Genomic DNA, 27211 nt, shown 5'->3' with positions numbered 1-27211 from the left:
AAATTGCTTTTTCTATTTTGAGCATTCCCTCCCTTGAGATATTTTGGGGATGTCTCAAAAGTGTCCCTGGGCTATCCCTTATCTTTGCAAAAAGATTGAAAAAGGCTTGTAGCCGTCCTAAGATGTTATGGAACAATCAGGGATGTTAAAGATGACCATGATCATCTTGGGGATGACCGACTGTCCCCTAGTGAAAAAGCATGCTTTAAAAAATCATCTATGATTTAGAGATTAAAAAAATTAAAGGGGTGCTATGCGTGAATCCACAAGGCCCCTACACCCCTTTTAAAATGCTAAATGAGACTTACAAATCACATTTGACTATATTCTTTGACATTTTCATGTGGAGCAACATTTGGTTTGGCATTTGGAGTAGCATTGGTAGTGTGTTGGATCCACATTTCCACCTTATGGAAGCCCATGTTTGAAAGAACATTGGATTATATCTGAAAGCTTATGCAGCTACTTGTAGGGAGAAGATTTTTTTGTTGATATTCTGTGTCGGATCCATGGTTCCACGTCATCTACACCTTGTTGTTTAGTATATAGATAGTGATCATTTGTTAATAGTTGAACAATGAACACTAATAATGAAGAGAAACTTTTCAGTTTGTAGTTTGAACAGTAGGTTGCTACACTGAATTATTTTTTTGTAGTTTGTGATTTGAATGCTAGGCTAGCAGCCCAATTTTCTTTATTGATTTGAATTTCTTTTTTCAGCTTGCAACTTGTTATTTTTTAAACAACATGATATCTTATGCAGTTGGACAGTTTTAGTGATAGCTGAATAATTAATAGTGAAGAGAAATTTTGTTGATATTCTGCTGTGGATCCACAATTCCACCTCGTATATTCCTCGTTTGATATAGATGGTGATAGTTGAACAATGAGCACTAATAATGAAGAAAAAAATTGCAGTTTGTTGTTTGAATGGTAGGTTGGTAACACTAAAGAAATTTTTGTATTTTGTGGTTTGAACGTTAGGCTAGCAGCCCAAATCTCTTTATTGATTTGAATTTCTTTTTTCAGTTTGCACCTTGTTCTTTTCTAAACAACATGGGCAGCAATAAGGGTAGTGGACATGAAAATGTTGGCATGGAACATAGAAGAGTTAGCTTAATGAGGGTTTCATTAGAATGTGTGAGTGTTATAGGTGGAGTGGAACATCTACATAACCTGTTTGAATACGCTTCTGTCCTCTTTAAGACCTCATGCAATGGGTTCATTTAAACCCTCTAAATCTCTTTTGTAATATGAAAATCTCTTTTACGTGGGATGTAGAGTTTGGTTGTGTCATTTGTGCAACAAAGATTTCAGAGACAATTACACTAGGGTATCCAGTCAGCTTTTGGGCATTATAGCACATGGGGTTAAGGTTCATGACAAGATACCCAGAGCTAAGAAGGTAGAGATAAATAGATTGTTTATGAAGGGCAAAGAAAGATTTAAGGTTATGCCAATACAGTTTGCACAAACTGCTATGCCATCTATGGTTGCTAGTGGGAGGCTTTTACAAAAGGAAAACAAAAGAGTAGCGAGAGGTTCGGGACATTTGTAGGGATATTGAATGTACAATCATGGGAAATGGTAGATTCTTTAGTTACTAAATTTTTCTTTTCCCATGCCATCAGATTTCATGTGGCATGGTCTCCCTCTTTCAAATAAAAGTTGAAAGATACAAATGCCATGGGTCTCTTATATGCCTCCCTAAAGAGCATAAACTACACACCAACTTATGTCATAAAGAGTATTCTAAGGTTAGTTTGTTGGTGTACACGAGGCAAACCTGGTTAAGGATGGGCTGCTCTATTATCATGGATGGTAGGATCAATATTAGACATCAAACACTCATCAATATCATAGTCATGTGGACAATTTTTATTTTTCTAAAGCTATTGATCATTCAAGGAAGCTCAATGATGCAAACTTTCAATTTTGAATTTTGAATGATGACATAGAGAAGGATGGGGCCTCAGATTGTCTAGGTGGTCACTGATTTAGTACATTGCCTAAAAGCTAATTGGCACAATGGTGGAGGGTTTGTATAAGCACATTTTTTGGAGCCCATGTTATTGTCATGTGTTGAAGAGTGCATTGAAAGGCATGGTGTCAAAAGCGAGAGATATATAAATGTTTATATGCAACCAGCACACCTCATTAGCTCTCTTCAAGATATATTTTAGGAAGGAATTTGTCAAGTTTGTGGAAACTAGATATGCTAACTATTTTATTTTATTAGAGAGGATGCTTGAGTTGTAGGAGCCTCTACAATTAGTGGTGGTTAATGAGATATGACCAAAGGAAAATACAATTGAAGAAAAAAGTGAGAAGAAAAAGATCCTTGATGATGGTTGGTGGTCCACTATGAGGTAAGAGATTTATGAACTATTGCAACTAAATTATTAATTTCTTAATATTTGTAACTTGTAAATAACTTTTAATTTTTGTATTAGCATTCACTTTTTATCATTTGAGTCTTTTTTATAAAATTGTTTGCAAATATGTTTGCTCCTTCATTTCACCTATTGTGTAGGTCATTAGATATGTTGATATAGGTTCTCCTCGGCTTGGGGGAACTCATTAGACATTTGACAACACACTTGGGAAGATGAAACAAGAAATTTATAGGATGGATCCTAATTTGAGAATTTATGAGTATATTAGATCCATTGCGATGTGTGGGGTGATATACTATGAACACCCTACTTCATATGGTAGCCTATGCTCTAAATCCCAAATGGCATCTATCAAGGGTTGGGAGAATGCCTCCTTTTGATTATGAAGATGTGAAAGAAGTGCTAATGAAAGCCCTTTGAAAATGTATAACATTGAGAAGGCAACTCCCTTTGAATTGCAATGGTTGTCTTTGTCAATCTTTAGCATCCAGTACTCAACAAGCCAAAGGTGAGGACGAATAGAACTGCATTAGCTCAATCTGACCCTATTGGATGATCAACAAGGCATCCCAAGGATTCAGTAAAGCTTTGTTACCAAGTTTTATGTTGTACTCACATGAAATTTTGGTATTGTGTCAAGCATAGATGGAAAACTCGCTGAGTCTTGAAAAACTCGCTCTTGGCAAGTATTTATGACATTAACTCGCACAAAAACTTGCAGAGTTTTTTGGGAAAAACTCATCGAGTTTTTGGTGAGTTTTTCACAAAAACTCAGCAAGTCTAGCAAAAACTCGGTTGCATAAAAAAAAGAGGCTCGGTTACGTCAAAAAATGATCTTTTTTTTTTTTCAAGTCACTCATTCTCTTGGTCAGAATATATACATGAAATATAATATTTAAGTATTATACTTTAATTTATTTTTCATTTGTATATTGGCAAGATGTTTGAGAATGGTTTAAGATCTCTAGGAGTTATAATACAAATTCTAGGTTTTAGAAGACCTTTTAAATATTTCAGATACTCAAATTTTAGTAATTAGTAGGTTCCTTTCAGCATTCTCTCGCTATCTCTATCTCACTCACTTTATTTGCCTTGAATTCTAGACCTATCTATCTCCCTATCACTCTTCCTTTATCCCCTCTCTCTACCACTTTCTATCTCACTCTTTCCTCTCTCCCCCAAGATCTCTCTCTACCTCTCTCTCTCTCACCCTTAGACCCCTGCAAGGGGTGCTACCCTCAACCTCATTTTGATGAGGTGGAGGAACCACATTGAACTCCTAGGACTAGACCCTCTAGTTTCACTACTCCCCTAGTTTTTGCTAGAGTTCGGAAAAGAAAGATGTAAAATATTTTGATGCAGTATTTACTTTTAGTTTTATAAAAAAAAATTATTATTTCATTTTGTTGTAGACTATCAGCCATCGACATTCCACACGAGGATGCAATTTTATATTTGCATTTAAATCAATCAAGTATATATGGACTCAGCTTGTTTTTTTTGTGTACTCATTTATTGACTCATTGGATGCATCTCATTGAATTTTGCAAAAAAATGCATTTTAATTAAATTTAAGCAATTTTTTTAATTCGCCAAGTTTTCACCAAGTTTTTTATTCGGGCCTTGGCAAGTTTTTGCATTTGGTGTGTGTTGTGTTTGTACACAACATGCCCCATTTCTATCACAGAATGGGGGCCCACTTAAATTTTACAAACTTAAGTAGGAAGACTCTAGAGGTGAATAAATGACCAAGTGAAATAATCATGGGTTGCGGAAAGAAATAGAGTTTGTGTCAACAAAGCTTACAGGAATGAATGTTTTCTCAACTACGAAATGCACCGAGGCCCACAAAATGGAGTCATGTGATGTTAAGCGGAAGGAAATGAGATTATCGCACGAGTCTTGAGTAACGAAGAAAGGAATTCCATATTTATCAGCGATCCCGCATTCCATAAAAGTTCAAAACCTCACGAATACACTTAAAGGGAATATTCCGATAAAGAGAGTAAAGAGTAAAGTCATAGTAAGTCTGCTACCCAATATTTTAGGAAACTTACGTAAACTTGATTTCGGGAACGCCTTGAAAGTGATACACTAAGTAAATGCAAAAGATAGATTAAAATTCACTAAGGAACGTCTTAGCGGAGAATGGGGGGATTTAGAGAAATGGAACATGTGAAATGTTAACATAACGATCATTGAATCAACCCGAAGCCCGGCGGATGAAGGTTGCGAGTAAAAGGGGAGAATTTTGAAAATGAAAGGGCACGTGCATTCGCATTGCTGAAGAAGTTACATCCTAACAACATCATACGAAGGACTTTGAGAGGACCGTTGGATTTATCGTTCGAGCCACTATCCGTAATTCGAGGTTGTTTCTATTAAAACATGAGTAAAAATCTTTGTTTGTGCTGCAACTAACTTGTGTAGGGTTCTCTCACGAAAAGTATGCAACAGTAAAATTGAATAAGGGATTTGCAATAGGGATTACATGAAGGCGCAAGAGACATCTCAACTAGTACCTTATTCGACATCTGAAGGTGATTTGAACAACGTAACAGGTAAGTACCCTCTGCTTGAGCATTTTATTTGAATAATTAAGGTACTAAGAATGGTGATGAATGATGAAATCAATTAATTTAAGTACTTAGAATAAAATAGTGGTGTGCATAGTAGTAACTGGGAAAATTTATTAGGGAGCATAGAAACTGAAGATATGGGCACACAGAGGATGGAGCTTAAGCGAGAATTCGAGTGGAAATTAACATGTGATACCCCATGGGAGATTTTATATAGATACACATCTGGGTGACTGCAACCTTAGGGATGTTAGCGATAGAATAAGGGAGCCAATTGCGATAGAAGAAATGAGAAATCTAGAGGAAAGCGGATTGATACAAGCCACAAGGTTTCCTATTGCCGTAGAGGCTCATGAACTGGTAAAACAATGCATCCAGCATTATGGTGCTCGACTTCGACAAGTAGTTTATAACCACAGAGTATATGCGGATTTTAACACTAGGAGGGTTTAAGGAGTTGCTGGTAATACCTGTACTTGCATCCGTAATATCCAGGACGAGCTCAGATAGAAGAAGAATTTAACAATGCACGACTAGCCTGTGAGAGAACTATAAGAGAAGAGTGGTATGTTAAGAAGCAAGGCAAGATACTATCTAAATTGCCTACTCCACTGTTGAGACGGGAAATGCACTTGGAGCTATCGGCTGCAATAACCTTTTTGAGCAGGATTGCAGGATTAGAACTAAGCGGGCAGTTCCATGAATGGATGTTCGTGTACATACAAAGTATCAGGTGGAATTTGGGGACTTTTGGTTGGACCCAGTTAATCAGTGATTCGATGTATTGAGGAAACCTCGGGAAACTTCTTTACGTCTTCTTATATAGTGTATGCATGTGCTATTAAGCCAAACATTCAAGGTTTGAATACTGTGAGTATTCTAGGATCTGAGCTTGGTATGAATTTTGTTTATGATTATTATCCATAGCTGCAGAAAGAGCAGTCCATGTTGCATTTTAAGGAAGTGAACGATTATTTTATAATGAAAGTTGCAAGGGAATTGGAAGGAAGAGTAGGAGAAAGAGTACCATAAGAAGTGCAAGATGTAATTAAATATTACGAAGGATGGTACATTGAGTTTCCCGCTTGGTCTTACTTGAGGGCACAGGGATTCTCAGGTCATCCTTTCAAGTTGCCAAGATACCCTTCTACATGGGCTTGGTTGGCTGAATTTTGTAGACAAATTTTGGAATTCCACAATAATTATTTGAATTCTCATAGAAAGCTACGGTTCAAGTTTCCTAAAAAAATGGGTGATTTGTATGTGGAGCACTGCAAAATGCAAGAAAGGCAGAGGATGACCTATTGGCAAGGCATTTGTCCTATTTTCAATATAAAAGGAAAGACTATGACCCTTTAGGGAAAATAAAAGCATACATTGCTAGGAAGGTGAAACATGTTCCTGATATGGAAGATTATCGGATAGATTGCAAAGATGAGGAGGTTAGGAAGAAGAAATATCAGAGGTTAACATTGCACCAATTGCGGACACTAGGACTGGACAAAACTAGGATAGAGGTACCTCCTGAAATAGTGGAGGATGATGAAGAAATCCTAAGGCCAGATTATATATCAGACAAGATAGAGGAAAGGCTTGTCCCAAAGCCACTGCCTAATGAACCTGAGATAATACCCATGGAACAAGTAAACCAACCTATTTTAATGGCAACAAAGAAGTGGTTAGAAGAATATAAGGCTAAATTGGTGAGGCAAGGACACAAAGTTACCTTGAAAAGGAAGAGGAAGGTTACTGAAGATAATGCTGATTTCTTATTGCATAAAAGGGACATTGATATGACTAAAATAATAGAGCCTGGTACCTTGATGGAAGAAGAGATAAATCAAGATGGGGTTGAAGTAGTGACTATAGATGCAAATTTAAATCAGGTAGCATGGAGCAAGATGGCAGATCTGTAGGATCAAAGTAGCAGGAATGTGCAAGCATTAACAATACCTTGGGTACTTTAGTGGGAATGCTTAATAGAGTTGAAGAAGAAGAAAATCCAAGGCTTTTCACAGAGCTAAATAAAGTGCTTGAAAAGTATAACAAAGGTAATATAGAGGAATTGCGGAAGAAGTTAGAACAAGGGAAAGCTCCGCCAAAGGTGACATCAAAAGTTCTTGATGTATGGAAAGGGACAACTAGTCAAAGTATGGTAGAGAATCTAGTGAATTTGGATAGAGAGTCTGCTGAATCGGAGGGTGAAAGGCCAGTGGATCAAAGTGAAGAAGGCCCACCCAATGAAGAGCAGAGAGTAATGAGCAAAAATCCAACACTTGGCCGAAATAGCCAAGAGGCGCGAGCAGAAGAAAATGAAGAAATGCGGGTCTTGGAAGACAACGAGAAGTGGGTTGAGGATGAAACAAAGCAAAATAAAATCCAAGATGTAGAAGCACCAAAATCACTGCAGCAAGAAACATAAGAGTTGCCGCAAAAACTCCAAATAGAAAAAGGAGAAGGGAGCAAAGTTGTAGTGAGATTGGAAGTCTCATTAGATATAGTAGGCGGCGAACCAAATCTAGAAAAGGAAAAGGAGCATCATGAGGTGGATGTATCAAAGAACAATCCGATTGGAGACCCCAAAGTAAATAAAGGAGAAAATATAATACAAGAAGAGTCCAAGGTGAGTCTGCGGGAAAATGAAGGAAAAAGGGAAACGCCACACAGACGGAAATTTTTTAGCAAGTATGGAAAGCGGAAATATTCCTGATTGGTTGCAACAACAAACTTTGCTTAGAGACAAAATAGAAATTCTTTCGTTGGATTTTAACAGCTTGTTGATTGAGGCACCTAGCACAAAGAAAAGGAGAAAAGCGAAGGTCAGGTATGCTACGTGACTCAATCTCGATGGAGACCAATACTTCATATTGCGGAACCAATAACAGATAAAGGGGATGAAGAGTTGACTACCTAGGATTATCAAGTTACAACAGTGCAATTAGGGCAACCCTCAAGGTTTGAAGGTGCAAGGATCGCCCGAGAAGGCATAGCTATCTATTACAAAGGACTGATTGTGGAGAGACTTGAAGAAGCTTAAAGAGCAAAAAAGGCAAATAGAGTAGTTATTGCAATTTTTTAGAGGAATTGTCCAGTCGGGAACAACTCTGCAAACAATTCTGCAGCATCCAATATTGATGTCCAAAGAAGAAGCTGAGGCAGTAAGCACCTTGAAGCGTAAGGAAGAGTTGGTAGATGAATGTATCAATGAAGTATTAGATCACGCCAATTCCTCACTACAGGTAGCATCAACTAGATATTTCATGTGGGCTAAGTTAATCAAAACGATAGCTCGAGCCAAAAGTAAACATGAGGAACTATTGGAATAGATCGAAGAGGAACATACCAAACTGTTGGGAATAGGAGACATGACTAAGGATGAAGTTGTGGAGTGGGGAATAATAAATGCAAAACAATTACATGAATTGAGAACATGGATTGCTTCAAATACTTGGCAATTAGAAAGATTGCGAGAAGGTATTGATAAGTTGCAAAAGGCGGGAAAAGAAGCTAAAGATATTCAAAGGCAGAATACAACACTCGTACAGATATTAATGGAAAGATTGATAGAAGACGTGGTTTGCTTGGGGAAAGAAGGGATTGTCCTCGAGTCTGAAGATGCTTGGGATAAAAGATTGTGTGATCCCACTAAATACAATAGTCCGCAGATTTTAAAAGACATCGGGCAGTTGCAGTCCATAGTAGGGGAGTACAATGAAAAGGTCACTCAAGGAGAGCAAAACACCGAGCCTCTACAGAGTACTTGCAGAGTCCAAGAGCACAATCTATCCATAGTAACAGATTGTGAAAATGAAGTAGCCCAAGTGTTAGCTAACTTCGAGAAGTATCTACTGCGAAAGCAAGGTGCCAATGAACCTGGCACTAAATAAATTGGCGGCGATTAAACCCTAGTCAAGATAGTCCAGTTGGCAATTTTGTCTTTTTTGTAACACTGCTATGAAACCAAATGAACTCTCTATTTTTCAGAATGTTCGAGAGTATTAGACTTGAAAGAGCTTTGGTTATTTTGTCTTTGTTCTTGATTCTCTTACAATTGTAGCTATCTCAATTGTGTTCTCTATTTGCAAATGTTTGACATGATGAAGCTTAGAGTCAATTAATGGTGAAAATCAGATTGTAACTCATTGCTTTTTGGTGAAGAAATATATAACTCTACACAACATTTTTGGTGTGTTGTATACCTTTCTTTGTCAATTACAATATTCGTTTAAAGATTGCACAATTTTTGTGAATGGTTGAGGAAAAGTTTTGATTGTTCATGAAAGTTGTTCTTTATCATTTCAATCATTTCAAAAGGACATTTAACTGTGAAACTTGTCGTAGATAGGAATTTATTTCATTTCATGTTTGTTTTCTTTTGTTTTTGTTCATTCAAAGGGAAATAAGTCACGATAATTACTCCAGAGTGAAATATCTGTAAAGTCTAGAGAGATTAGTTGGAATCCCTTCGTTAAACAGTTAATGCGAGCTGTACTGAATAAAAACCACAGGGTCTAACAAAGACTTTCCTAGCCTTGGGATTGAGATCTTCTCAGTCTCTCAAGTAAATAAACTTCATTTTGAGGTGAAAGTTTATTAATGTTGAGTGAACTCAAAATCCACATCAATAGTGAGTAGTTCAACTATGGTGTCAAGTTTAATCTTTATTTACCTACCCTTGATATGTGTGAAAATATCTACTACACATCATCTTGTTACTTCTTTTTCCTAACCCTCGTAGGATCATAAATTCAAGTACTTGGAGAAATCAGCATACCTCTACAAAGGAAGAGCAAAGATGTTATAGGATGTTAAAAAAATGCCAAATAGAGACATGTCAAAAGTAGAATATTTGAAAAAAATAAATCTAGCGCATTGGCATGTGTAGAACCTTTAGCGCACGCCTCAACAAGAGAAAAAAGTGAAAATTTTGAATGAAGTATTGGTCCACATCAAAGCAAAGAGCTACTTTGAAACTAAATGATCACCTAAGGTATAGGCAAACATGTGGTTAAAGGTGCACACCTATACTTAGAGAATGTGTTTCGGTTTTTTGAAAAATGAGTTTAGGAAGATCAAAGAATGCCACCATGAAGATTAATGTTATAGAGTAATGGCACACATGTGGTTGAAAATGTGTGCCTCATAAAAGGACATCATTTCTTATTGACATTGCTATTGTAGGTGTTTCTGTAATGGTCATTTAGTTTAGGATCTTTTTATTTTGTAGTTAGTTTCTGTTTTAGAAACTTATGTATTGTAATTTGTTTATAAGTAGTATTCCTCTCTTTTTTAGTTCATTCAATACCATAACAATTTCTTGATATTTAAGCGGGTTAAGTTTTTTTGACATTAAAAAAAAAAAATGTTGTGGGTGGTTGGATTTTTTCTTGAAGTTCTTTTGACCGATTATTTTTCTAAAATAAAATTGTTTTTTTTATTAGTAAAAATCGTGGGCATCTATACGTAAATTTTGGCTTGCGTGTTTGCAACTCATATGAAGTTTTTTCATGATTTTTTCCTAAAAAATCGCAAAGGTTTTTTTTTTTGCACGTCGTTTGTGCGTTCGAGGGCGTTTTTCGCTAAAAAACATGTGGGCTCTCTGTGAAATCACATGGACTCTAAAAAAATCATGCAAGCTTTGTAAAAATCACATGGTCTTTCTAAATAGAGCGTGGGCTTTGAAAACTGCAAGGAGTTAGTATTTTGCAGAGTTCTTTTCTTCGACATAAGATCAGTTCTCTTTGCACAACCTTTGCATTTTGTGTGCGAGGGTTTGTCTGAGATTTTGCAGGTTGCCAAAGGTCGCAAATTGGAGTTTTTAGAATTTTTTTTGGGTTCCTTGCAATGAGCGTCTAGGATTTTGGTGCATTCTTTTGATTGTTTTTGGTTGCTTTGCAACTTGTGGACTGCAGGTATTTTTTTCTTTCTAAGCTGATCGCCTTGCGATTTTGTGCCAATGAGGGTTTGTTTGATTTTTGACAGAAAAATCAGATTTTTGTGAAAGTTTGGTGCTGCATTTAACTTTAACCTTGTTTTCGTGCATTGGAAGACAAGGGGATGGCGTCATTGACCAACATCATGTTGGAAAGCAGTCAATGCTTTAATGACAAGAATTACAACACGTGGAAATAGCGCATGCTCACCAACGAAGAAACTCATTGGCTATAAATGGGTCTATAAACTGAAATACAAAGCTGATGGAACTCTTAATAAATACAAAGCTCGGTTGGTGGCTAAAGGATTCTCACATAGAGAAGGCATTGAATATGACGAGATCTTTGCTCCTATAGCAAAGATGAGTACCATCCAACTGGTTCTAGCCATTGCAACACAACATTGTTGGAAAGTCCATCAAATGGACATGAAGAGTGCCTTCCTCAATGGTGATTTGGAGGAAGAGGTATATATGATGTAGCCTAAAGGTTTCATGGTTGCAGGCAAAGAGCACCAGACATGTAGACTAGTGAAGGCTCTTTATAGCCTAAAGAAAGCCCCTAGGGCGTGGTACATCAAGATTGACATGTATTTGATTGCATGAGGCTTTCAAGAAGTCCTTTAGATTCCAACTTGTATGTCAAGAGTGTTGGTAATGACATCATTCTGCTTGTCATCTATGTGGATGATATCATCATTGTTTGTTGTGGGGCACATTTACTTAAGTAGATCAAACTGAATTTGTGTCTAGCATTTGATATGACTGATTGAGGTCTTTTACATTAGTCTCGATGTAGAGGTTTGTTACACAAGTGACAACATTATCATTTCTCAATCAAAGTATTCCAGGAGTTTGTTGAACAAGTTCAAGATGACAGATTGCAAGCCTTTATCTACACCTATGGAGAAAGGGCTTAAACTATCAACCAAATTAGATTCACCATTGGTGAATGAGTCCACATTCAGGCAATTAGTTGGCAACCTCATCTATCTTATAGCCACTAGACCTGATCTTAGCTATGCTATGAGCTACATATGTCATTTCATGATGTTTTTAAGGAAAAACATTGGGTTACAGCAAAGTGTGTACTGACATATGTGAAAGGGACATGTGACTTTGGCATTCTGTACAGAAGAACCAAAGACCCTTGACTGGTTGGTCTTGCAGACTCAAATTGGGCAGCTTCAATTAATGACAGGAAGTCTACTTCTAGGTATGTCTTCAATCTTGGTACGAGTGTAGTCACATGGACCAGTAAGAAGCAATAGGCAGTAGCTCTTTCCTTGACCAAAGCAAAGTATTAGGGAACTGTTAAAGTAGCATGTGAGGCAGTATGGCTTCAAAGGATTCTTTTTGAAATGAAAATATCTCAAGCAGGGCCTTCACCCTTGTTTTGTGACAATCAAGGGGTGCTAAAACATGCCGAGAATCTAGTCTTCCACAAGCGAACCAAACATATTGTGCTTCATTGTCACTTCATTTGATAACTTGTTGAATATGGAACTGTGATCTTGCAGTATATTCCAATTGTGGATCAGACTGCAAATATTCTAACCAAGTCTTTGAGCCCGGACAAGTTTGTAAAATTTAGGAGGCGACTTGATGTAGTTAGTAGAATGATCACTAAGGGAGGGTATTAAAGTAATGTTGTAGATGTTTCAATAATGGTCTTTTGGTTTAGGATCTTTTAATTTCATTTTCCTTTTCGTAGTTAGTTTCCGTTTTAGAGACTTTTGTATTGTAATTTCTTTATGAGTATTCCTCTCCTTTTCAATTCATTCAATACCATAACAATTTCAATTGCTTCCAATATATTGGCACATTTCAAAGGAGGATGCATTTGAGCAAAGGCACTACAAGTTTCATGTGCGTGTCACTACAAAAACATTTTCAAAAGTGTGACCATAAGCATGTGTGAGAGTTTTGACATGTGCCAAAACAAGGTGTACACAAATTGACATTTCCTTCTTTGTAATGCTCAAATGTATCAAAATGATTTAAACGCACATACTCGAATGTTTGAGCACCTGAGGAGGTAGAGGCACACTACAATAAGGGTTGTAAACGTTAGAAAATTGCAAGTCTAATATTTAGTTGTGTGCCAACGGTTGATTGCACACAAATATAAAAAAGCACTTTCTTTTAAGGTATCTTTCATAGTGTTTAGGCACATGCTAATTAATTAGAAGATACAATGAGCAAAAAATAGGTGATAAGATTGTATTTTGAGCAACATTATAAATAACAGTAAGTAGTCGGTTAGAAAAGGAAGTAACCAATAATTGACTATCACCAAGTTGACCAACTATAAGTTCGTTATGATGTAATAGAAAATAAAATGCTAATAATCCCCCTCCTTATTGCGTCATATGTGCAAGAGAACAAATTAAGAAAGTTTGAAAAGCTTCGAACTTCACAGTTGCAAGATATTTGGTGAATATAATCTAAACATTGCTCTTGAGTCGAAAAAAAATTGGAGCCAAATATTCTATTGCTAAAAGTGCTTATGGATAAAGTGACATTGAACCTCATTATACTTGGTACGCTCATGAAAAATAGGATGGTGGATAAGCATCAAAACACTCTGATTGTTGCAAAACAAAGTGGTATGACCTGTCTCAAGAACACCCATACTTGTCAAAATGTGACATAACCATATTACCTCATAGATAGCTCCACTTGCAATGTGGCATTTGACCTCTATGGAAGAGTGAGCAGCAATGGTCTTCTTTATGCTCTTCCAAGATATGAAACTAGGTTCCCGAAAAAAAATGAAGCATGAAGTAGACTTCCTATCATCCACTAAACTTGCATAGTTTGCATCCAAGTATCCACATAGAAAAATCTGCATTTTTCTTGTATTCAAAGCCATATGCCACTGCACCACTGGTATATTATAAAACATGCTTTTCTTCTTTCCAATGAACAACCTTAGGTTCTTGCATAAACCTAGAAAGATAGTTGATAGCATAGTTAATATTTGGCCTAGTATAAGTTAGGTAAATAAGACTACTCCTCAACTCACAATAAAGAGTAACATTTACCTAAGTGATGGATCATGAAGGGAAAGTTGCAAAGTTGTCTCAATGTGTGTTGACATAGGTTTACAATCTTCCATGTTGGTGTATGTTTTATCATTCACCGAACATTAGAATAAAATATCCAAGGATACTCTATCCTCTCCTGAACAAAATCACTACTTGTGCCAAGATTGCGAGAAAGACCACAAGGCAACTCCAAGGTCTATATGTGCGAACGAGCAACTTTATGTTGGATAGCTTCCTTGGTGATGTATGCTGAAATACACGGGGGACTTACGCTCAAGTATGTTGATCACAAGTTAAGACTTAGACGAATTTAGCAATGAATGCTCTCTCTTTTGTTTTTGGATTTTCAATCATAGACTTAAAAAAAAAAAGGATAATGGTTCAGAAGTTCTATGCTACTCCTAAGCTATTCCTATGAACTCAAGAGACGGTAAAGACTAGGTGAAACCAATAACAATACTTTGTTTCGCCACACTAAGAAAACTACACAAAGCAAGTGCAATCTTCCAAGGGTGTGCTCAAGATTTTCATACTTGAATAATACCATCAATCGAACAATATTTACTCGAAACAGAAGTTAAGCATCCACATTATAATCTCAGGCTAACTTTACACATTGAACGAAAATCATCCATCCAAAGAAAATATGAGCAAGATTTCGGCAATCTATACTATCAAATCTTTCATTCATCTAACAAACTTTGAAAGCAAATTTATTCTACGCAAAACTATGCTATTGTTGAAGAAAGATACACAACCATGCAACCACTTAATAACAATAAGATTTCAAAGCAAACACTTGCAAATGAACTTTTATTATTCAAGTAGCTCTACGCAACAATTTCATAATTCTCATTACAACACTGAAAATGAGAGAATGAGAGCTTATATAGAGTTTTTGAGGAACAAATGAATGGCCGAGATCAATGTAAGATCAACGACTAAGATTAAGACAACACAACCCTAGATAAAGTTTCCAAAAATAAAACTAGAGACAAATGCATGCTAGACAAGTGGTGTAGTTAGCCATCTCCTAAGAAGGCACACCCTTATCCTTGCGGGCAACAGTGTTTTCAATGAATCTGGACACAATTGAGTCGACCTCTTCCATGGTGACATGTGGCAACATGTTGATCCTATATTCCCATCCATCCAAATCATCTGCGCAAGCAGCAAAAACAATCTCCCACTCCAGCTCCTGTTTTTGGAAGGCATCTTGAATGGACAAGAATTCAGATGCCTTAGTTAAATTCTGCCTTAGGACTGGTCCAATGACGGGGAAGAAAATCTCTTGAATTCTAAGCTTCAGGCTTTCCATCTGCATATCATTTTCTCTGATTGTTTCCTTGTCAAGTACATCTGCAGCTACAAGGAAATTCTTATCCTGAATCTCTGTTATCTGCTCCTCGGCCTTAGCACTATTTGGCCTCACCTTCTCCGGAACTTCACTGCGGCAACTAATGTCCAATGCCATGCATTAAATTCATAGGCGGCCCTTGCTGCAATTATCTCCCTATCAATCAGCTCTTGCTTATGCATGCCTTTCAATACTCTTAAGGCATGGGACAAGTTTGTCTTGAATATCTTGGAGGTCATCCCATGTTTCCACCATGCTTGCAATTTTGGAGAGTAGGAAGGAGGTCTATCCATATGTCAGCCTTAATTTATCTACAAATGTTGTTGCTTCTTCTTTTCCATTTGCCATCCATTCTTTGGTTTCTCTTGCCGTTGTCTTTTCTTTTCAAGATTTTCAGTTGCTTCTTGTGAGGAGTTCAAAAGTTGAGGAGTTGCTATATCGCGCTAGTTGAGTGGTTTAGTCAAGTGTTGGATATATTCCCTTAGGCGCTCCACTTCCTTTTTGTATTCCCTCTTCTTTTCTACCTCTTTGTCTAATCTGGCCTTCATGGAAGCAACTGAATTATCTAAATCTTCCACTTCTTGACCCTTTGTACTTGGTCCCAAGTCAAAAGTGGTGATCTCATATTCTAGAGGAGTAATATCCTCTTTTGATTTGTTTACCTTCGGTACAACAATATGGACTGTATGGTTGCTTGCTTCATCTCTCTAGATTGTGAAAAAAAAAATTGGCAGGCTTGTTTACAGCAACCTATTCTAATCTGGCCAAGAAGTCGGTCAGCCATATCATCTTCTTCTTGAACTTCTATTACTTGTGTCTTTACTTTCAATCTTTCCTTTAGCCAATCAAGAATTGTAGGTTGTTCAACGCCTTCCACTTTCTTATCATTCTCTTCACATGGCATATTTTGGCGTCCTCTTGCCCAGAATATCCATTTCATTATCTGACTCCAATATTTCCGTGCTCGTGGGAGATGGTGGTTCTTTATCTTCTTGATGGATTGACTTTTCATTTTCCCCATGAACTGGGGAAGGAATCTCCATATCTACCAATGACTCATCAATAGCCGATGTATCAATTATGTTCCCTGATGCGGAAGAATGAGATGGTTCTATCCTTTGTTTCCTTTGAGAAGGTCCTTCATTTACAACTGTCTTCCCTTTTGTTCTTGAAGCGCTTCCTACTTCTCCTTTCTTTTTAGCACTTTCAATCTGTCTAACACTTTGAGATGCTTCAGCATTTGAAGAACATTCTTCTGCTTCACCCATCAGGCCATAAGTCAAGATGAAATTTCTTTGTCTTTAGTCCCATGAATTTGCCGATCGACCCACCAACGAGAATACTTCACAACTAGCTACATCAAAGTAGCCAAGTCTACATGCTCAGGTTCTGACCATCTAACAGGCGAAAAAGGTGCATTCTTGTCAAAGCTCAATTGAGTGTATTCCGCATTATCTTCCAATGATTAGTCACACAGAAAAGTTCAATTATTCCAATCAAGCTTACTAGTAGTCTGGACCATAGTCTCTTCCTTGTGTCAAATTCATCTATAGCATCTGCCCAGAATTCTTATAAGTCCACTCTATGCCCGTATCTCTCTCCATTTACTCTCCCAATATTGCCGTGAGGATCATAGTTAGCTCTGGACCGATAGAATGTGAAGGGATACCATTGCATCTCTAGCCTGGCACTTTTAGCAGCTTGTGCCATTGGACAAGACTCCAACATATTTCCAATAAAGAATGGGAAGGAAATAGTTGCCTTCTGCCTTATTTTTTTGAAGCCTTGATATGTCTCCAACTATCTAAGAACTTCCAGTAGGACCATTCTATTGGTGGGATGGATTGGAAGTTGGTAAGGAAAACTAGTAAAGCCTTGAATTCTTTATGTATGTGAATTTTGGAAACTGGATAAACTAGGATCCATACTTGCTGATTAAACTCCTAGCTTCAGGGGATAGCCTTTAATGAGTTCCCCCTTGTAGTGTCCTTGTGATATACATCAGAAATCCATCATTTACTCTCTTGAAATGGCTCTTCTCACTAAGCTGCAACTGCGGGTAACAGTCATAAGACTTGAATTCATTCTCACCATTGCTAACTATGCCTCTGCAAATTAGTCTGGAATATCTATAATTTTTGGCCAACAGGTAGACAATGTAAGAGCTCACGTTAAATGACTTTGTCCTTTCTAAATCTATCAATTGTTCGTGAAGGTTGTTTCTAATTATGCGGGACCAATTGAACATCTTGACTCCCGAGGTTATTTCATCAATGAAGTAGTACATCCATGTTTCAAATGGCGCACCCTGAGGGCTGCCAATTACTCTATTCAGCAGTAGGATAATGTCACCATATTCCTCTTTGAAGTATGGGCGTAGTAGCTTCTTTGGCATTTTCTTTTGAGGTCTTGTCTTTTCCAACCATTACTTGTTGATATTTGCCGCACAAAGTTCATACTGGTCATCATAGATCTTTTGGGCATCTTCTTTAGTTTTATATGAGGTTGTATTGTAGTTTGGTATTCCAAACGCTTCTTGAATGGCTAACTCTGAAAGATTAGCTAATACCCTTCCATCAGGTGCAATGATCGCTCGTTCTTGTGCATCACAGTGCATAGCACATTTAACCATTAGCTCAGCACATTCTTTAGTGGGTGGGAATCTAGCTACTTGGACAATGCCATTCCTCATCATCCGGCAAGTATCCATCATGGTCATACATTCTCTTTTTGAATTCTTCAAAATCCACAAGCCCAAGGTCAGTATCTGTGACATTCTTCCACTTGAATTTGATCTTTGATTCCGGCTGCAATCCTTTGTTGGCGAACTTCATCTTGAGCTTTCCTGGAAGGAACTCTTTTGGTGGTCTTTAACCTGCAAAACACATGAAAACTTACTTTTGTTTTCAAGAAAACTTGAAGATTTATTTCTGATTTAGACCATTTTAACTTGAAAATTTCACTTTCAGCTTGTTAAAAAGCTAATTATTATTGAAAAATCAGACTGAAAGTGGATGAAATTGGTCAAGTTATTAGTAAATTCTGAGAAATAAACAGTTTAGATAGAAGAAATCAGTCAAGAATATTAGTGAAAAATCAGACTGAAAGTGGATGAAATGGGTCAAGTTATTAGTAAATTCTGAGAAATAAACGGTTTAGATAGAAGAAATCAGTCAAGAATATGAATTTCTTGAACTTCTGCAATTTTCTTTGACTGATTTTGATGAAAATTTGCCTTCAACTCTGAAAATTCTGTCTCAAACTCAGAAAAAGCACTTATGTTCTTCCTTCCAACACACAGAAAATTTTGCTTCAACTCAGAAATTTATCTTTGTCTTCCTTGAAAATTTCACTTCATCTTCAAGATTCACCTCCAAAACCTGTCTTTTGAAAACTTGGGAGAAGAAAAATCCTTCAATCTTCAACCTTCAACTTGATAATGAATTTGAAAGTGACAGGTCGAATTAATATGGAGCTTGAGAGGTTTGATTTTAGGAGCTTTAAATGTTTTTTTTTTGTTTTTTTCGTGTTTTTTAAATTATTTTTTTGTGTTTTACCGCTAGTAATGAAAACCCAAATGATTAGATATTGAAATTTTAATAATTTTTACGTTGATTCATGAATTTTCAAATAAGTTCTAATGTTTTATTTTATGATTAGATAATTAATTTATTGTGTGCTTTATCATATAAATATTTGAAATTTTTTATATTTTAATATTCCATTTTTTTAATTGCCATCCTATGTTGTACCCCTAGAAAAGGCCCTCCTCCTTGCAATGTGTCCCCATGTTTCCTATTGTTTGCAGCTTGGAAATGCTGTCGAACTTAGTCTTTCATTTATCATAATGGTCAAAGTAATTATCGTGGGATCTTGTTCCAAGAAAAAATGCATGTTATTTCAATTGGATCTCATACATTCAAGCTTTATGGTACATGCTCTTTATCAACTCTCTTGCTCAATGGATAAGGTATTGGCTTGGTTTTCCACATTATCAGTCAATCTCATTGCAGTATCATGTTATAAAGGTCAAATGTGTCTAGGAAAATATGATATATTATGTAGTTTAACTCATTGAAAGGGCCCTCATTTAAGGTTTATTTGATTGTTTTAGAATTAAATAATTAATTAATTAAAATGTGCAAAGATATTTATTAATTAAGGACATGCAAATTCGAAGTTTGTGATTAGTGGAATGAGGTGGAATATTTGTGATGCAAACAATTTTACCATGTAGTGTAATCATAGTTCCCAAACTCGCCGCGAGTTGTGTGAGTTATCCGAGTCGCCGAGCCGAGCAGACCTTGCCAAGTTTTTATGACTTGGCCCGAGTCATGGAATATGATATATAATTTCATATATATATAATTGTAAAAGTATAGAATTTCAAGATTTTGCCGAGTCATTGCCAAGTCGTGGCCGAGTCACGAGTCGAGTTGGCCTTGCCGAGTCCGAGCCGAGTCCGAGTCTGGGAACTTTGAGTGTAATGAATAGGCTGAAGAAAGATGTAATAGAGGATTGATTAATAGGTTTTAGAACTAGAGAGCAGAGTTTTAAATGTAAAATGCTCTTTGGGATCTGCTAGTTTTTTTGAAGTTTTTGTCAAGTAGTAGCAGAATCGTGTAACTTATTTTGTAATATTTGTATTTATTTCAATAAAATGTAATAGCTAACATGGTGGAATTCAGTGTTGCTCATAAATGGAGATGTTGAATTTTTGGTTTACAAAACTATTTTTTAGCTTGTTAAAAGAAATTTAATCACCCAGTAAATCATTTTTTGTTCTCTCTCTTACATGCTTTGTGTTGCTAGAATTTGAAAGGTAGATCTTTGTATTATCTGCATGTTAATGAATTTGATATATGAAGACTCTGCGTTTCCATCAGGTTTCCATCAGGTTTCCATGATTCCATTATATTAATCATTCACACATTTTTATTGACATTGGAGAGGAGACTTTCAAATCTACAATACCTTCCTTATTACCAAGTTATTTAGGTATTCTCCAATGTGTTTGGTCCACCTAGGGTTCTACCTTCGCCATCTCTTCCCTTCTCATCCTTCTACTTTCTTGTTTGTTTTGTGCTTTCTGGTAGAAAGTACGCAAAAATATGAAGTTTCCATCATACAAGGGAGCTGCCCCTTTCAAATGTAGAGAGAAATCAAGTTGTTGGTGATATTCCCACATACTGTTATTGTATTTTTTACTGCCTGTTGGGTGAATCACAAACATATTCTAGGAAGTATTGAGGTTTTACAAATAAGAAATAACAATGTACATTTCCTATTGAACATTCCATCAAACAATTATATTCTCAAATTTTATAACCTAGGCATGCAAACCTTATAATTCTATTTTATTTCAAGCACATTGTGTATGACCTCTTTTAGACTTTTGTTAACAATTACTATCCAATCTTCTAGAGTACCAGTGGGCTGTGTTGGACTCCTGCCTTTTTTTGACAAGATTCCTCCTTCCAAGGATGTTTGGTGTCTTAAAGATTGCTTACATTGTTCAAAGTCCATTAAAATGTTTTCTTTTTTGCTTGCTTCCATTATTTGAATGATCTGGATTTGGACTTAGTTGCTTTAGAGATCAGTCTTATAGTTTGTGAATGCCTTTTTGGATGGCATGTGAGCTTTGATAGATGACCCATGTGCTTCGACAACTCTTTAGCATGCTCGAACAAACTTGGTCTCCTCTCAAAGGAACTTAGTCTCTTCTAGATGAACCTAGTGTTTATGTGGATGGGAGAGGATATTAACATTATCCATGAATTGTGAAAGATTTAGGATGGGTTAGAACGGGAGGAGGTGCTTGACAGAAAGTTTGAAGGGGATGGAGTATAGGGAGGTTGTAGGAGGAGCTACTAGAGGGAGGTTGGTTGAGAGTAGGACTAAGGATGGATGTTTTGACTGTAGGAGTCCTCCATAAATTTATCACCATGTCCCAAATGATTTGGATTGGCATCAAGAGCTTCTTGTAGGGACATTCTCATCTGAACAAAACAAGATGTTTCCTTAGGACAATCTAGATGTATCTGCATGGAGTGGAAGAGGTTACATGTGAACCTCTCTATGTCATTTTAACCCCTACTCATTGAGAATCTTCTCTTGCTTCTTAATAATACCTCATGGCTTCTTGATGAGTTTTCTTCACTTTCTTTGAGCCTTTTATTGTTGTCCTTCGCTTCAAAAGTTAAATTTTTGAATGATTTGTTCCTTTGATATATCTATGAACTGACTCCAATGTGGGACTTATTTCTCTGATGAATCTCCTTTGTGTCACTTGGCACAATTCTTCATGATTAAACAATCTTCCTTTTTGTATCTTTCAGCTATTTTATTTTGTAATGGTTTTTCTTTGTTTTCTTTAAAAAATCAACTCGTTCAAAATGTTTTCAGAACTGATCTGCACATTATTTACCCTTCCTTTTGTTAGAAAGGTGGAGATCAGAGCATATCTTTTTTTTTTTTTTTTAATTTCTAAAAATAGATCTGTCTTCAAGATTTTGGAAAATGATCTCCCCTGCCTTTACCACCTTTGAGATACTCATCTTCAAATTCATCCATAACAAAAATTTATCATGCCATACTGCTTGTCTTGTCAAATTACCTTGATTGCTCAATGTGCATTCAAACACCTCATGTCCAACCTGCTTAACTCTATGGATTGGGTAGTCAAGCTCGTACAAGCTATTCCTGAACTCAAATCCAAACATCAATTGGTATGGAGTGTGTCTTGTTGTAAGATATTTAAGAATACTGAAAGTTTCTTCAAAGTCATCCCCTTCCATTATGCACAACTTTTGTAATTATGATTTGAATACTACAATTTTTTGTTGGTTTCCTTTGCTTGGCCATTCCCGTCTGGGTAATACAAGCTTGAATTCTTGTCAAGCATTGCATAATCTATATTCCAAATAGATCTCCTTTATCATTTGTTGAGTGCAGAGGTATTTTGAATCTGGTGATTATCTTCTTATATATGAATTATTTTCTGTTCTTTCTTCCAGTTTCTCTAGCAATTCCCTTGCTTTTATCATTTTGTAAGATGCTCAGTTGTCAGGACGATTTGGTTAAATCACCATAAACTACTAGGCTTCTTGAATGGACCTATGAAGTCCATACCCCACCTTTCAAATAGCCTTTGCGGTTCCATGGGACACAGAGGCATGAATTCTCTTTTTACAAGCTTTCTCATTCTTTGGCAAGCTTCATAAGATAATACCTCCTACTTTGTATCTCCTTCTGTTGCTCCTCTAATGGCTAAGATACTGGAATCGTCACGTAGGGTCTGGGTGCGGGGCCGGGTTTAAGCCAGGTCCGGATCCAGTCCTGGTTTGGCCTTGGGTTTGTACCAGGTTCGGGACAGAAAGAAATTGTTAGAAATCTTGCCAGAAATCGAAAGAAATAGCAGGGAATCAACAGAAATTGCCAGTTAGGTCTTCCCGAACTTTCGTGATTATCTCGTTTATCCGCAGTTGGGTTTGCGTGAGAGAACATTGCCTTTTTTTTTAAAAACTTTAATACTATAATTATTGAGTTCATTTAACTTTATATTTATATATTTAATAATGTTTAATAAATTATGTAAATATTATTCATTGTCTTCGATGGGAATCTTCTTCCTTCCCTCTGAATTTTTCCCACGAGTCTTTATATCTGCCTCTGGGTTTCCTGCCGCCTTCTACCTTTCTCCTCTTTCAATGCAGCAAACACCTGCCCATAAAATAAATAAAGGTCTCATCAATCATTCAATTCTGATCTCCATGGCCAAAAACAAGCTGTTGCATCTTATGACTAGATAGAGGCCATAATAGTAGCATCTCAGAGATGTTCCAATTTCCATATTTGCAGTGTCCGTTTTTTTCGTAATATCATTGGCAGGTATTTTTTAGTAATCATCCTAGATATGAGCTTGAGAATAAAAATTGGGAGTTTGATGAGAGGTACTTACTAGCAAAAGAAATGAGAGATTGATCTTCTAATGCATGTTTTTGCTTTAGGCCCTAACTTTAATTCTTTTCAATCACTTGGTACAATAATCTACTTTCCCTTGCAAGTCAGAACAGATGAATACAAAACAAATAGGTAGTTATTTTGAGGTATGAGGAAGAGGAGAGTGATACTAGTGATCAAGATTTTTCATAACTGTATCTCTGATCTTGTAAATATGATTTGCATTATTCTGACAGTTCCATTTTGTTGTTTCTGATGTTGTGTAGAATGTACAAGAAGCAGATAGACCATCGGAAGGGTTTTACATCCGTTCAGGAATAGTTATAGTTTTAAAGAATTCGACAATTAAAGACAGCACTGTAATCTAGCAAAGAACATTGATTTTTGGTGCCTAAATTTGCTGTCCATAGCAAGATAAAAGCAGGAAATTAGCACTTGTGAATTAGTTTCAGTAGAGTTTTCATCCCAGTAACAGAGAGCATTTAGTTTTGCCTAAGGCAAGTTAAAGGTTTAGATACTGTAAATGGAATTGATTGAACAACATTTGTATTAGTTCAAACTCAATGCCTACATTTTAAACACTATTACCTAATCACAGAAATAAAATGATGATAACAGTTTAGTCCGTGTCTACGCATTTAGCACTTATATTTGTATAATATGCACTAGTATATTAGTGCACAATCTAGCAAATAATACTAGAATGAGAGCTGATTTAAACGATAGTTTTGTAAATTCAGTAATTGTTATATAATTAATGTTTCTAATATTAGTGCAACACCTAGCAAATAACTGAGGTTGAAACAACTAATTTAAATAAGTTATATGAATTTAGCGTTCTTTAAAACAATCTCAATAACTTGCTTTGACAATTACTTGGATCCTTGGATGATTGGTTCACTATTGAGAAGTGAATCAGAGAAGATTATTCTATGATTGCATATAGTGCTACCTTTTTTAAAATCATATATATATATATATATATATATATATATATATATGCCAAGAGATATTATTTTGGAGCTATTTTATTTTGCTGACACTCTTTTATTTAGTACATGTTAAAGTTGGATCAGATTTATGTATATAGTATTTTTTTAAAATTACAATGTAATATAGAATTATGCACAGTAGTATGTATGAATCAGAATTTCCTTTAAAGCTGATTACAGTATATCTATATCAAACTATTTGCAGTTCACAATATTCTGCATAATATCACAACTCGGTGTATTGCAGATCACTTCTGTATGCACAATGATATTGACTGCTCTCCTTATAATAACAACCTTCACCATCCATCGAATGGAATAGAGCTGATGATATATACTCTCGATGGTCAACATAGAGTCACAGCTCTGTGTGGAATCAACATGGTTCTACATAGAGTCGTGACTCCTATGTGGAGCAAATACCATTGATAACCATTGATAATCATACGCAATGTTTAATCAAACAACTAGTAATTGGTATAATTAGTGTGACCGATACTATGACTTGATAAACAACATTTAATCATCACTCTTGATAATCGATATACAAATATAATCAATGCTATGTATAATTGGTAATATAAACTATTAACGATTATACATATAATTGATGATATGTACGATCAGATTGTCATATAGATGATTATGGAGCAAATTGATCATCATATAATATTGTGATCTGTGATCAGAATATGCATATACAAAGAAGTACGAACAAGGGTAGGAATAAAAGAATTTATCATACAGATGTCTAAGGCTATTAGGCCAATTAGATATTAGAATGGTTAGAGTTATTTGACCGTTGCTACATATTTTTCAACACTCCCTCTTAGCTAGGGAGGAATTCTTCTATCCTTCAAATAAGTTATATCACCATATTGTGAAGACAATAGCTTCATCTATTGTGTGAGAGAAATATATCTCCTCACTGTGATATTAGGAGTTATGGCATATCCACGGATATCATGTCACATGATATCCATCATTATGGCTTGTGTATGCACATAAAAATTGGCTATGAGAAATTAAATAAATATTTTATATTTATTTAATAATTATTCTTCTATTAAATAGTTAATTTGAAAAGATTAATTTATTTAATTCATTTTCATTTTTTTTATTAATTAATTCATCTATTTTATTCTTCTAATTAATTAAATATCTAATATTTAATAGTTATTCTCTTATCCTATAGTCTCAAATATTAAATAATTTCTAAATTATTTAATCTCTTATCCAACTCATTCTTCCATCTCCACTTCATCTTCCCTTTGCCAACTCATCAAACATGTGGTTAAGGAAATTAATATATCTTAATATTAATTCATCATTTATTTCCAACTTCCAAACTTAATGAAAATTGTGTACGTATACATATTTCATAACTATTTTCTATATTCTCTCCAACACCCCCTACATCTTAGGAAGGACTTGAGTCTACTTGTCCTCTCATGCTTAAATTTCTTCCAACCATCCCTAGATTCCCTCAGTCAGCAACCCAGTCAAGGTGAGATGAGTGACACTTGTCTTCTCCTTCCCCCTTACTCTCAACCTTCACCTTTGCTCATAGTCATTCAAATCTGTAGGTCTGATCATGACCGTCGATTTGAGCCATGTCATCTTATCCTCTCAAAGTCTATAAAATCAAGAGCTTCAGTTGAGAGAGTTAGTCTTCAAAAATAGTTTTCAATCAATCATATGCATCCGTGAGTTTTTTAAGCAATTAACAAATAGCAAATATCATTTAGCACAATCATTTAGCATAGTCATGTAGTATTTGCATATCATAGTGTCAGTGAACTACAAGTTATCAGTCTATTCTTCATATTCCATCTTGGAGGCCAATGGTGCATTGTTTGAGAGCACACCATCTGCAACCAGGAACAGTGGAGTTAGAACACAATGAGACATAAGCCATGAAGGTAAAATAATGTTTTATTTTAGTATGTATTTCATGTAGTTTCATTGGTGGATTTTGGATTTCTTGTATGCATTTCCATTGTTTTTTGTGAAACTAACTTATTACAGGTAACATTCTAAGGATGAAATTCAAGTCGACACATTTTGGCGCCCACCGTGGGGCTCATGGACCTCGCATATACCTTTAAAAATCTCGCAAAAGAAAAATTAACACATTTGTAATGCAGATTCACGCATGTGTGAATTCTGACAGCGCTTTTGTTCGATAGTTTAGCGCATTTGCATTATAGGTTAGCACATTTGCATTACAGGTTAGTGCATTTGTCATGCAGGTTAGCGCTTTTGTCTAAAAATCTGCGCATTTGCATCATAGGTTAGCGCATTTGCATTGCAGGTTAGCGCTTCTGAACATAGGTTAGCGCTTTTGTAACGCAGGTTAGCACATTTGACAGATGGTTTAGCGCATTTGATAGATGGGTTAGCGCATTTAACAATTGTTTTAGCGCATATGTTCTCTAAAATAGCGCATTTGAAACAGAGTGCAAAATTTTTAATCAAATCTTGAAATTAGGCTTGTGCAAGGGTAATATATATATGGAATATAACATTTAAGTATAAGAAAGAGCTTTCTTATACTTTAAGTTATATTCCATATATATTGTCAGGATGTTTGAGAAGTGTTTCAGACCTCTAGGAGTTATAATGCAAAATCTAGTTTTTGGAAAATCTTCCAAATTTCAAACTTAGTCAAATTTCAGGGCATTTCAGGATCAAGAGTGAAAAGTTTGTAACCACGATTTGAAATTAGGCTTGTGGAAGCCCACCTAAGGTTTTTGGATTTTCACTAACTTCTTTTTTATTTCAGGTTTCTAACAGTTTCTTACAGATTTGGAGGAGTTAAGTTAGGATTTAGTGATTTCTTTTCTATCTTTTTCAAAGTTGGTTAAAAAGAGCTCATATTTCTTTTTGAGTAAAAAGAACTTCATTTTTCAATTTGGTGTTCTAAAAAGTACCTCACCTGTT

The 27211-nt window shown here is 35.9% G+C and overlaps 1 protein-coding gene across 1 annotated transcript in view; it reads left to right on the top strand.

The window, feature by feature from the left end:
- LOC131070818 (glucose-1-phosphate adenylyltransferase large subunit 1) overlaps window positions 1-23901 on the top strand; it is a 93627-nt gene extending 69726 nt beyond the window's left edge. The window contains exon 15 of the mRNA XM_058006480.2: window positions 23543-23901. Coding sequence (XP_057862463.2) covers window positions 23543-23644 — 102 coding nt within the window. The 3' untranslated portion in view covers window positions 23645-23901. The remainder of the gene's footprint in view (window positions 1-23542) is intronic.
- Window positions 23902-27211: the final 3310 nt, after the last annotated feature.

Source organism: Cryptomeria japonica, chromosome 9 (assembly GCF_030272615.1).
Source record: "Cryptomeria japonica chromosome 9, Sugi_1.0, whole genome shotgun sequence".
In the NCBI taxonomy this organism is placed as follows: domain Eukaryota; kingdom Viridiplantae; phylum Streptophyta; class Pinopsida; order Cupressales; family Cupressaceae; genus Cryptomeria; species Cryptomeria japonica.
This window is presented reverse-complemented; position numbering and strand designations above follow the sequence as displayed.